The following is a 14,437-nucleotide window of genomic DNA, read 5'->3' on the forward strand; positions in this document are numbered from 1 at the left end:
AAAAGGTTGCTAATTATTTTAGTGTGGCTGTAATTTTAAAATGATTTAGCTTTTTTATTAAATAACGTTTTTTATTTGCCATAGCAAAATTCGATTGAATAACTGGCATGCATCTGGCGTTAGTTAAAGTTTCAATTAAATACTATCAGTAGTAAAATACTATCAATTAAATACTATCAGTAAATACTATCAGTAGTTTTTGCGTTAAAGGGACTCAAAAAAATTAACAAACAAACAACCTTACTTCCCCATTTATAATATATAGGGACATTATTGTACAGTTTCATTCAAATCCATTCAGTAGTTTTGCCGTGAAAGCGTCAAACAACCTACTTGAACGTTAATATATTTAGGGACTAAACATAGCTATTGGGAATCTTAAAAAAGGAAATATAACAATTTAATTTCATTATGGACTCACGGTATAAATTTTCAATCTTAGTACTCTAAGTACTACTCGTACTTGTATCCTGTGGAAATGTACACAGATTATATTATAAATTGTTTTAGCAAATGTTTATTGTCGTCATCTAAATGCAGTCACTGTATTTTGTACGTAGCAAGCCATTGTTATGTTTGAATAAATGAAAATGAATGAACGAATGCACTCAACGTATTTACTACTACAGTAATTAATGTGCCTGATATTTATTACTAAACAAATTATAGCCTAAAAATACGATATTTATTGAGATATAGGCTAAAAATTACGAAATATAGTAAAAAAAACAATTATGGGCGCTATAAGCGATATGTATAATTTTATATTAAATTGTGTGTGCATATGCACACATGTTGATCGTTAAAACTGACTAATTTCAATAACAGTAAAATAAATAAAGTATTAATGAATAAAATGAAGTTAGTAAAGCTCAAAATAAAGTTTTAAGGTTCGAAATAGTACCATATGATGTTTTGTTTAACTGTGATAGTATGTATATACAGGTAGAAAAGTATGTGTATACATGGGTTGGTCGTTGTAGTCGATATGCCGGCTTATAACCACGATAAATATTGATCTTTATAATCGATGATATGTTGTTATAGCCGATACATTAATACATGAATTCATATAGGGATTCATTTTCAATTTAAAGGTTATAATTTTTGTTAGTGATATATAAGGGGCGGGAAGTATTTACCTATTTTAAAAAGACCATTAAAGTAAATACTTTTTTCTCAATTGACTTTTACCAACTTACTATCCAATTTAGGCCTGTTATTACTGTTCTATTTTTAGTTATCGGTTATCGCATAGCAAATTATCTTGCCTAATAAGAAAAATGATTTTTTTTTTGCTGTATTGTAATTTTTATAAATTCTTTTTGCATACAGGAATTATATTTCTGTGGATTTATATATTGTATATTATATTTAACAAGTGAAAACAAACAATTGACTGAGTTAATTGTTGAAATACCATGTATGGACAGCGTTGATTACTCTGTCACATTATACATAATACATGTCACACACATATAACTGATATACCCATAAAATACTACAATTTGCGCATAATATGCGCTCTCACAGGTAAACAGTGATGTTTACGAAAAAATGTTTCAAACAAAAGTTGTTTATTCTTATATAAGAAACATTTTTTACATTTAAATTTTTGTTCTATGTCTAACGCTTTACTAGATGGGTACTACGGCTCCAAGACAGATTGACCTTTGTTGGTCATTTACTAACTTGACCTCACTTTTTACGTCCTCAGCACGCTATGAAAATTTCAGCTTGATATCTCTTTTCGTTTTTGAGTAATCCGCAAGACAGACGGGCAGACGACAGACAGACAACCGGAAATGGAATAATAAGGTGATTTTATGAACACATATACCAAAATTTTGTTCATAGTATCAATATTTTTAAGCGTTACAAACTTGGGACTAAACTTAGTGTACCTTAGTATATTTCATATACATGGTATAAAAAGAATAATTACTATTATTTAATAATAATTTTTTTTAGATGTGGATCAGACCTTTTAATGAAAATTATAGCATCACAATACCGAGAACATCAAACAAAGCCCACTTAGCCAACTAGTAGAACCACCAATATAGTAGATAGATAGTTAAGTTAGATGGTATAGTAGTCGGTAGCTATTATAGAATTGTGAGTAGGTATGCAATATAGTGGCTGAAGTAATAATAATAAGTTCTTTGATAATAATATAATAAAGAAAAATCACTTTTATTGTATGCACAAGATGCTCCATAATCACCGTATCGAATGAAATGGGGTTTTCCTTCTCAAAATATCAGAATATTAGAGTCTTTATTTTCAACAGCTTGGTGGTAAATAGTAGTTCTGAGAGATAATAGAAAATAAGCTAAGGATTGAGTTGTACAAATCATCCGGTCTTCACGGCTGCTTGAATCAATATTTAAAAAGTTTTAGGTAAACCAATCCGACCTTACTTTAGTTTCAGCTACCATGGGTCACGAGAGCCACCGCCGATTAGCTGTTTAAAAGTTATGAAAAGTTAACATACGGTCACACATACACGGATGCCATTGCGAAAATCGTTGAGGTACCTCTCTAAGACCTTAAAATGTCAACATTTCATGAAAATTTTTTACTGAGATATAAAGTAATTTTTTAAAGTGATTATTCCAATTAAAAATTTTCTAATATGGAGTAATCAAGTTTTGAGTATGATCACGGCATATTCACCAATAATTTTTAAAATGTGAAAAGTTTTTCCGATCATCGGTATTGTTTTTTTGATAAACAATTAAAATTAAAGTTACTTCAGTATTAGTATTATTATGAATTATGGTAACACATAATAAAAACGGTCCATATTTGAATTATGTAATAGCATAATTTAATTTCTAATTTTTATTAGGACTCTACTGATAACTGAATTCCACCGTTTATTTTTATGATAATGAAAATGGCGCATTAACTTTTAGTATGAGTTTATGTTAAATCAACTGGATTATTTTTATGTAATAATCCTAGATTATTATTATGCAATAATTATTTTTATATTTTTGATTATAATTTCCATTAGCAAAAAATTTTTAATTTTTTGCACTAATATTTAAATTGTTAGCAAATAATGTCGTACAATAATTTAAGGTATTTCGATATTAAAAAAAGATAATGATACAGAAAATTTTATTTATCAAATAATCGTCCTTTTATACGTCTTTTGTGAAAAATTCATATCGTTTTTCTAACCGATTTAGGAGAAATTAACTATCAAAGTCAATTTTTAACCAAAAAAGGGCACATTTCTCACAAACCCCACAGAGAATCGATATGAATTTTCCACAAAAGAGATCTTTACAAGGGTGAATAATTGATAAATACAATTTTTTTAATTATTTTCATTTCAAGTCTTTAAAGTACTCGATACCGTAAATTGAAAATAATAGCAAAGATTTGATATTTTATTGATCAATTAATCATCAATTTATACGTTTTTTGTGAAAAAATCATATCGATTTTCTGTACGGCTTAGAAGAAATTAACTATCGAAATCAGTGTTTTTATCGAAAAAGGTTTTTCATTTTTATGCGCAGTTCTTAAAGATTGTTAAAGCTTAAAACTTGAGGAATATTGATAAATGTTCTTTATGTAAATGGTTCTTGTAAAACATTTTTAAAAGCACTTATTGACAAATAAACCAACATTTATTACGACTCCTTAATATACCACTTTGTATAAAGGCCTTTTTTTAATAATGACGTAAGCCGGGCAGAAAATCGACTTGCAATTTTTACAGAAGGCGTATTAAATACTTATTAATTGACACACAAAATTTCAGTTATTTGGTAATACTTTCGTTTTGGTATCGAAACACCTTAACAACTCTTTTTGAGATAACTAGCTGACCCGGCGAACTTCGTACCACCTAACAGTCGATTCTTATATATACTTTCATTATATTTTGGCAAGGTGAAGATGGCTATGATTTCTCAATCGAGATGACAAATGTTCAATTCAAAATCAATTTGTTTTTGAGTAATGTTACAATAGTATAAATATTGACATTAATATTTATACGATACTAACACCACTCAATTTTTTTGCTTTCCCGGAACCCTTCTACTAACACTTAAACTTTATGGTATGGAATTAAAGTTCAAATTGACTTTTAATTATTATTACGAATCTTCTGTATAGTTATAGTTAATAATGTTGTTTTTTCACTTTTTCCTCGTGAAAAAGGAATATTATAAAAAAAAAGAATTGGGGAAATCGGTTCAGCTGCTTTCGAGATTTGCGCTTAGCAACACATTCAGCGATTTATTTTTATATTACAGATCATCTTTCGGAAAACCGGGTTCCATATTGTTCATTTATAAATTTGAACAATTTCGTTGCAAATTACTATAGTTTCTCTATACTATAATATAATCTTATAACGCCTATTCAAGAAATTTCGATTGTCGCATGTCAAAATGAACATGCCAAATAATTTTACAGACGCAGTATACTATTGTTAACGAACAAATACTGTAAAATAGATTTTATTTGTTGTAGATGTAATAATGGTTGAATTAGCTGTGTTGAAGAGTTAACTATATATCCAGTTTTGTAGAGTGCTAGCTAACCTAGCTAACTTGATGATTATGATTATGATGATGATGATATTATTTTATTGTTCTATTTTTCTATATTTTATCTTGTACAACATTCTATATAATATACACACAGCAAGCACTCTCTATATCATAATTTTCTATGTCTTTGTCCGTTATGTTATCGGACAGAATGGCGATTCAACACACATAGAATTGAATTGTGTTGAATATAATGAAAATATAGGTTTGTTTTGTACTTTGTCGAAACGACCAATAACATTATTGGTGGTATTGATATCAATTATCAATTTAACATCGAATGGTACAAAGTGTAAAAGAAATACCAACATCCGTAGGATACAAGGGAAAAAATCGAAATATTATAACAAAGTGTCAATAATTCATTTTCAGATTTATAATTCTGGATAGTACGGAATTCTCCATAATTTTTGCGTGTGCTAATCATTCGAATTTGTATGTTCAAATTTTTATATTCGACATTTGCAAATCTCGATACACTTTTGAAAAACACTTGACGTGGGGAACCCCCCCCCCCCCCCCCCCGAAAAACTATTATAAAATGCTAATTTTTGTAAATGATATTATGCACACTGAAAAAAATTAAAATAATGACAACCTCATTCCGAAGTTGGCTGTTTCATATTGAAATGAAGTAAAAATACTTTCAAACAATTTCCTTATGATTGAAACAAGTATAGCTAAATATTTGTATTTACAATAGGATGGGATTGAATTTAAAATATGAATTCATTGATATAAAAACACTGAAGTAAAATAAATCATTACTTCTATGAAAGATATTGATTTTAGTTTAAAGTCATGTATTTTATTGATGGAACATATAATTGCATTTAGTTGGAATATATAATCGTGTAAATAAAGCGAATATACAAATTAAAATAACATATCTTTACGTTTGCTTCAAATATAGAATTAGGTTAGAACGAAAACATATCTATCATGTCTAGTCTATATGTGATAAAGATAACATGAAGATTGTTGTAACTAATAGACTAGAGAATTTGAGATAAACTAATTGATCATTTTTATAATATATAGAATCCTTTTGTACTCTTATAACAACCATTAATCCATATGTCGCTGGTTCAAATCCGATTCGTAGAAATCTATAGTTTTTTTTCATCAAATAAACCTGTTAGTAGGTATATAATTCTTATTTTTTTACCTGCTCATGCAGTTGTGACAATCACACCAGTATTTTGTTATGTAATTTATAAGTGGTAAAACCAATAAAAAATAGATTGTTTAAAACTATGTTGTATTTCAAAACAACAATATTTGAAATTTATATTAAACAGTATATTAATTTCATATAAACAGCTCATGCGTTTGTGTCAACTACACCACTCCACCCTGTACAGTAGTTATATCACATTCCTGGCCCCACTGGCCATATTTGATCTCGCTATGATGTTGAAACAACCTCATATAGGTTGATATTAAGTTTTTTTTTTCAGTGTCTAAGTAGATAAAACCGACAATTTAATATGATAAGTAAAATTCACTTATTTACTTTACTACACACATATAATAATATAATAAACTGATTCATGAGATGCTTTTGCATTTATTTGTAAGTGAAGTAAGTAGTGTATTATTTATGCCGCAAAGTAATTTCCCGTTTTATACAGAATACTATAATATATCCAATATATATACTTACTATACTATTACAACACAATCTACAAACCACTGAGAAGCCAATTATTTTCTGTTTATTCTTTAGTTTAAATTACCTACTTTATATATAGAGATAATTATTACTATGAATATTATATTGTTTGATATTTTACTAGACTATTTACTACTGCACACGAATATCGTTAATGAATTCTTTTTCTGAAAAACTGATTAAACAGCGCAATGATTAAAAAAAGCTCATTTAAAAGTAGTGAATTAGGTCATAAAGTCCGTCACTTAGGTGATAATTCCCACCTCATAAGACGCTTCCTATTATTGATGTTTCCTATTAAAACGATGTTTAAATAATGTTTTTTAGTGTTTTTGAGAGCCAGAGAGTCTACAACAACCTTAACTCAATTCTTAGATTAATTTTTAACCCTGTGGTTCAATTTAGAAGAGCTTTAGAAGTGCGAAAAGCTGGAAGTGCGAAATAAAGGATACAAAATATTTTAAAGTGAGTACTCTAGCAGAAAGTGTTGTCATGGTAAAAAAACTGGAAGTAAGACTGGAAAAAACTGGAATGCTTCCCGTAAGAGTACCAAGCACTATACATCGGCAAAACCGTATGGTACCATGACAACTAGTAAAGTAGCACTCTGATTATCTCTTGTTAAGTGGTTAATATTGATGGCGTTTTATCAAATCTAATCAAATCTTTAAATATCCTTAGCAATTAGTACCAAATTTCGGATTTTTTAGTCACAGGTTTACCAAATTTTGTTACAGTAAATATATGTATTGCTGTGGGGAGTAAATTTTAGTATTCTTACCATAAGTGCACCAGTCTTTGCAAGAAGATGCAAAAAAAAAAAATGTTCTGGGTCCAAAAATACTTTTTTCAGTGTACCTCTCTACCTCGACCGTCTTACTCAATTTGAACTGGAATTATAAATTTTACATTTGGGCCCACAAAACACAAAAACACTCTATATATCTGTCTATATTTGAACTAAAGGAGGCTGCTGCAGTTGTCTAAAAGCAGGGGGGGAAAACTATATATAGTGATTATTTTAAAAGTTTCCACTTTTATTTTTAAAGAATGGAGAAACACGTTGCCCTCATTTTGAAGGTAAAGGAAAATGTATAATTTATTTTTATACAGCAACGCTTTATTTTTTTATGGAAATACATATTTTTTGTAGAATATTCTTGTTGTTTGCCCAAAATTTTTTCCCTAGATCTCAATTTTCACACCTGATTTCGGGTATTTTCTGGTTCAAAAGTTTCCACCAAGAAATTTTTTACTAAGAAAGTTCTCAAAATGATTATTTTTTTTTTTTGATGATTTTTTTTTTCGAGAAACAAGTTACTGACTTATGTACTAAGTATTTCTACAGTTTTAAGTCTATAAAAACTGTAAAATCCAGAAAAGTGCCTAGAAAAACATTTTTAAGAATCTGCTTCAGATTAACTAATCGACTAAGAAAGCTGACCTTCTTTAGACAATAAAGTTGACTGCTTATAAGAAATCTGTATATTGTACTTCCAATCCACCTTAAAATGATCTCATTTGTTTTTTGTGTTTTTTCCATTCCGTTTTCATAACATAAGGGTGCTAAAATAACACTATTGAAGGCCATAAAGATTCAGCAAGAGCCGTAGGAAAAGTTAATTAAGACTTATTACTCATTGTTAAATAATAATTTCCCCAATTGGTTAAAAAATGATTAGGCATATTCATTAGATAAAAATAAACACAAACAAAATGGAATTAATAAAAATAAATTGTTATTAAATTGGGAACACAGTTTGACATTTAATAGAAAACAACAAATACCATTTAATATTAATAACCTAATAATAATAGTAGACATCATATATTATATGTTTTATCAATACTAGAGAAAGGCTATGTGGTCTATGGAATGGTATATAAGGTCGATCTTCACCCATTTGGTAACCAAAGGAGACATACTTTTTATAGAATTTTATTGATTTTGAAATACTCCTCAATCATAGTTTTCCTATCGAAAAGTGTTCATTTTTAATTAGATTAATTTGAATCAATTTTTTCCATGCACATGTAAATTATATTAATTTAAATCAATTTTCAGGCAAGCATTACTTTCTTAATTAAATTTTCTTTCTTTTGATACCTAATTTGATTGGGTAACAGATAGAAAACTACACCGATCTTTTGGCCAATTGAAAGTGGTATCAGAAGAAAGATAATTTAATTAAGAAACTAGTGGTAAATGGTTGGCAGAAAAAAAACCATTCATGGAAAAAATTGATTAAAATTAATTGAATTAAAGAAAGGCATATTTAAAAATCTCTAAAATATCATAAAAATAACTCGGTTCTGGTTATCAGATGGGTGAAGATCTACCTTATACCGTCTCTTGTACCATAGTACCAAGAATCAAAATTTATATCAATGTGAATTTGACATTAAAAAAAACCTAAATATTCCTGAGCAATGAATAACGATGGTAAAATTGAGAAAATTTTTATATAGTCCTTATCTAGTTATTTCCATTATATCAGCTTCACTTTAAAAGATAATTTACAAGAATTTGTAATATAGAAAAAATAAAACAAAAGAAGACAACCTAATCTTTGTCTCTTTATGTAAGCATAATAATATTAATATATATATATTTTTTAAAGTATTATTATTTAGAATTTTTTCCTCGCACATCATAAATTAATTAATAAAATATACTCTTTGAAGTTTTAATTATATTACAGTAAAAAAATTATCTTGGAACATTTATACATTCAACCACATTATAAATGGTTCATACCAGTCAAATCTAAATTGCCGTTAGGGCTCTAAAAAACATCCTTTGACCGAGCACGAGCTTAGAGAAAATATTATGAAAAAATGCAAGATAAATATAGATAAAAATTATAGTATATAACATTTTGATGCAAGTGATGTGAAGAAGAAAAGATTGCATCTTTAATTAGTTTGATTTCTAGCTACCATCCACCATATGGTTTTTTTAGGATGAAATATTCCATAATCCTTTCAAGTTAGAATTATTCTAATTAAATTTCAATTCAAGATAGCATATCACTAAAAAAAGTGGCGGTCATGTAAAAATTTTAAAGAATAATGTCACAAAAAACACTAATCGTAGGGGAACCCGTTTATGAAAAACAGGTCCTATAAAGATGAACTTCCACAAATTAACGCTTTCTACAATTAATAGGTCCTATACAGTTTTTCAATTGTTCAGTTGAAGATACTTGTTCGAATAGCTACAGATTTATTAAAAAAAAAAAAAAATAACGTAATAATTTCTTTTACAACTTAACTAAAATTTCTCTAAAAAATACTTTTTTTCAAAAAATATTTTTTAATCAACTTTAAAAACATTTTCATGTTTTAAAGATAAAAGAATATACGTAAATACTTTCACAAACATAAAAAAATATATATAGTTGGGTAAGGTGTAATGCCCCGTATTTTCTAGTATAACTTGAATCACTCTATATTTTTTCGCCAGGCATTGTTATCAATAAGAAAGAAACTATACGAACACAAAGTTTACAATGTTTCAATCACATGCGTAAAACGATACGGTTTCATAGAATGAAGTGATATATATTCAGACAGAAGGTATAAGAATAACCTTAGGTATAGTAGGTTGTTATTCATGGTACATCACGATCTTGTTTCCTGAATCATCAATATATTTCGTTAAACAATTAAAATTATGATAAAATACATGTTGAGTCATAACAGTGCTATAAACAGAGAAACTATTCCCATTGTGATAGTAAGCAATTGTAAATTTTATCCCTGGTACTACATTTTTCCTTACGTATAAAAGTGTTAGAAGATAAAAAAAAAAAATTATAATATTCATATTGAAAACATTTAAGCTACTAGCACCCAGCTACTACGTATTACCATCAAATTTCGTATTAAAAAACAAAGTGAGAACCAAAATAATAATTCATTTTAATTTGAAAATGCGAAATTTATTCAAATAAACGATCGTATTCTAAAGGTAATATCATAATACCAACATCAAGATACGGTGTACCTAGGAGTTCCAAAGCCAATTTTATTAAATAAACCCTAGCGCATTCTTGTCCAAACTCAACCGTTTTCAGGGTATTGCATCTAAAAATTTGAAGAAAAAAAAACAAAATTTATCTTGCTTATGGTTTCGAGTTCAAAGATTTTTAACCCGATAATTCTAGGCGCCAAAAACTTTCAAATGAGATGCTGAAATGAATGAGAATGCCTTTTCATTAAATTCACTAATTTGAAGCAATATCAATATTTCAATCTCATTACAGAATCTCATTTGAAAGCTTTTCATACGTAGAATTATCAGATTAAATATTTTTTTCGGGCAAAATCGATATGAGAAGAAGATTATGTATACATTTTTTGGATCGATCAGGAAAATTATGTTGTATTCCCTCAAAAAAGTGTTCTTGAAATTTTTTTGTAGGCAACATGGGATCTGCGTTCCTAAACGTTTTAGGTATACGTATCAGTCAACCTGTTCCTCATATTTTGTATACTCAATACCTTTCAGAAATTTGTCTAGTAACAAAAATTATCAACACTTTATAAAGTCTTTCGTTTGAAATGTGAATTGATTTTAGGTTTCCATAACGCACATAGCGGAAATATTTAACGTATTTTTACTAGAAAACAGAAAAAAAAAACTTGAAAAATTATATTCACTTAGATGGTGAAAGTACGAAATCATGTTGGTTATTCGGTGAAAGGATATGAAAGCATAGCAGATTAGAGTAGGAAAATGGGAAAATATAAGAATTTTTTATTATTTCATTATTGTATAGGTGTTGTATACTGGTTTTTATTTAAGATTGTAATTGAGTATTTGACTGGTTTCTGTAAACCATCACAGATTTTTAAATGGTATTTATTGAGCCCATAAAAATTATTTTCCTAAAATCATTTTATGTAGTCAAACAGTCTATTGCCAGAATATAATACCAAGTTTTTACCCCTGTGGACAATATAGTAGTTGCTATTTTAGGAAACTGTCTGGAAGCAGGGAGTAGTGGGGATTTAAGAAAAAAGGGACCGGAAAAAATAGACCGGTAAAAAATAGACCGAAAAACTTTCTATAATAGTGTCCTATTTTTAAACGCTAGGGCCAAAAACTTCAGAACACAACCAAGTCTTTTATAGCCAACAAACTCGGCCCAACCAACTCGCACTTACAACAAAATTTGGGGTTCAAAAAAATGTTGGTCCATATTTTCGCTCTATTTTTTTGGGTCTATTTTTTTCGATTAACCGTGGGTGTAACCGTTTTATAAATGATCCAAGTATAGAGACTATACGGGGAAATATCCTTTTATCAGGTATAACAATGGGCCTTATGGTTAATATGGGCCAAAGAGATAGCCGTTTTTGAAGACAAAAAATATGTATTCACATTTCCAAGATGATCTATGAAAAAAAATCAGAAAAACTGCCTTAAATCATAAAATCTATATAATTTTTTAAGATTTTGTATCGTTGCAATCTTAAACTAAATAACGTATACCAAAACAAAATGTGTACAACCTCATCTCTGAACGACCGACCGACCAACACACATTCTTTTAACTTTCTTGTGTTCAAAGAAAAATTTAATGAATTTTAAGTGCATTTTCATTTTCTTTTTTATATAACGTAAAACTCATCATATATACCACGTATTTGACATAACCATATTATTCTTTTTTTTCATACTTTTTTTTTTAAATCTATTATTTTTATTATATAAATACTACAATAACCCACGATATAAACCCATATCTCTTGCGATGGTGTGTATTTATATCGAGTGTCACATAAAGCCCGTAGACGTTCCAGAAAAGCAGTTAAAAAAAGAGTATTATTATTTAGAATTTAGAGTCGAAAATCGAAGTAGTGGGCTTATTCGCGTGGCCTGGAAATGGTCATGAAAGGCCGACTACTAGCCAAAATATTCGACTGTCCATTCACGTTGAAAGAATCGTTGGTCCTAAATCGAATAGATTCGGTAGCAATTAACTAGAAAATCTTTGAATAAAGGTAAGAAACAGCAGAATAATTTATTACGTAAGTCCTCAAGAATACCAAGATCAGTCTTCAAGTAATTTTCGTCGAGAAATTTGATGATGGCCTTTTTTCTTACTTTAAAAATGACCTTTGGGGTTATTTAAAGACAAATAATAAAAATTGAACTTATAGGGAAAAAATACACTAAAATGAAAATTGAGCCTTGATCATATTTTGATACCCAAACAAAAATCTTATTGGAAATTATAAAAATAATGCAAATTATTTTTAGCTATGGGGTTGAATGACAACAATTACTTTATAAATAGGTTTCCATTTTGATAATCGTAATCGTTGACCCTTTGATAAGAATGGAAATATCTACCAAATCTTATATTTTGAGCAAATTTTACTGGTTTGATAATTTTGAACATTGTTTAAATCTTCAATCAGAATGGCAAGTAAAAAATGTGATTTTTCACTTTACATTTTGAAGGTGACGTTTCCAGAAATTTTTATAGACAGTTCAAGGTTCATATATAAGCAATCCTACCTACTTGAATTTTTTAGTCCTGGATACTTTTGTTTTTCTGGAAAGTTTTTACGTTATATATATAACACCCGATATATACCAGCAACAAGACAAGTCAAGCCGCCTTGAGATAAAACTCGACTATCGTAATATACGGTGATATTATATTATTATTTTTTTATTCTTTTTTATCAAGTATAATTTTTTCAGCGGTAAATAAACTTTTATGTATTCATGAATTTTTTATTTCATATTAATTCATTTTCGTATATATATAAATATACAGTTTCTTAAATTAATTGTTTAGCTATTTATTAATGTTATACCTACTTTTTTTATTTTTTACTTAAAGTGCGTTGTTCAACGTCAATTTTCATTACCACTGTGAATTTAATGAAGTTTTAATAAGATACATTTTAATTTTATTAATGATTTTTTTTTGTATTTCATTAAAGGAAAAACCATTTTTTTCTATTTATGCTGAAAATTTAAATAGCTTTAACTAAACGATATATTTTTCATTTAACGTTATTAACGCTTCAACAAGAAATATAACTCATGCAAATAATTTAAAGTTTATGTAAGAACGTGCATCGAAATAATTTTTTTCGAATCATTACAAATCCTCAGTTGGGAAGAAATCCTCCACGGGTATATAAAAATTTGAGAATTCCAAAATATGGATATAATTTTCTTCTTGTAAAAACTTCAGCTTATTGAGCAGCATATTTTTGGACATTTCGTTTAATATAAGATAAAAGTTATCTTGTAGGAGCCTCTCCTTCCCAGTTCTGCATTACGTCTTCCATTTCTAACAATATCTAAAAAAATTGCTGAAACCGCTACATAAATACAATTTTCATTTTCTAGAACTCAATGAGAACCATATTATACAGTAGAGTTTGGTCTTAATTACTCTAAAGTGATACATTTATTCTAATTGTTTTTTTGAGAACGCGGTCCTCCGCATGCACAAAGTAAGACTTTTTTACTATAATATTTGAAAAAAAATTTTAATTTTTATAAAAATATTATGATTATTGAATAACCAACCAAGTTTTACTCTGTCTATGTTTTTAACTATCCATCTTTTTCGTCAAGTAACAGAAACTGTTTCTTGGACTACATATTGGAGATTTTTATTTTTTCATGGAAGAAATTAAAAAACACAATTTATTCGCACTAATTCACCACCTCTTTCCCTAATTCACCCCTAACCCTTTTTTTAAATTAGTTTTTTTATTAGTATAAACGTAATAATATATAGCAACCATTTTACCAAAAAATTGGAATAATATTTTTTTGAAACCCCATGATTTTTGTTTTTGTTTTTTGAAATCTAACAACAAAATACCAATTTTTATTACAGATGTTAATATGGTTGCAGAACCGAAACCACATCAAACAGGTAGAAAAAGGCAGAATGTGTCTAAAACAGGCAATGATTGGTGAGTTTATTTTTTGTTCAGCTTTTTTTTTTAATGTGCGAATTATGATCAAACAATTAGTTTGTAGTATTTTAGACACTTACTTTTTATTTAACAAATAAATTATAGATCTCGGGTGAGGTTGCAATATGGAAATCCGTTATATTAAGGTCAGAAAATAGAGAAACCCTGGTTAAAGTCACGCCTTACAACTTTTTCCTCATAACAAATTCTCAAAGTCAGG

The 14,437-nt window shown here is 28.2% G+C and overlaps 1 protein-coding gene across 2 annotated transcripts in view; it reads left to right on the top strand.

The window, feature by feature from the left end:
- LOC123295632 (uncharacterized protein YBL113C-like) overlaps positions 1-14,437 on the top strand; it is a 276,979-nt gene that overhangs the window by 192,093 nt on the left and 70,449 nt on the right. For both annotated transcript variants that reach the window (XM_044877048.1, XM_044877049.1), the window contains exon 6: positions 14,136-14,214. In XM_044877048.1, the coding sequence (XP_044732983.1) occupies positions 14,136-14,214 (79 nt within the window). The remainder of the gene's footprint in view (positions 1-14,135; positions 14,215-14,437) is intronic.

This window comes from Chrysoperla carnea, chromosome 3, assembly GCF_905475395.1.
Source record: "Chrysoperla carnea chromosome 3, inChrCarn1.1, whole genome shotgun sequence".
NCBI classification, from domain to species: domain Eukaryota; kingdom Metazoa; phylum Arthropoda; class Insecta; order Neuroptera; family Chrysopidae; genus Chrysoperla; species Chrysoperla carnea.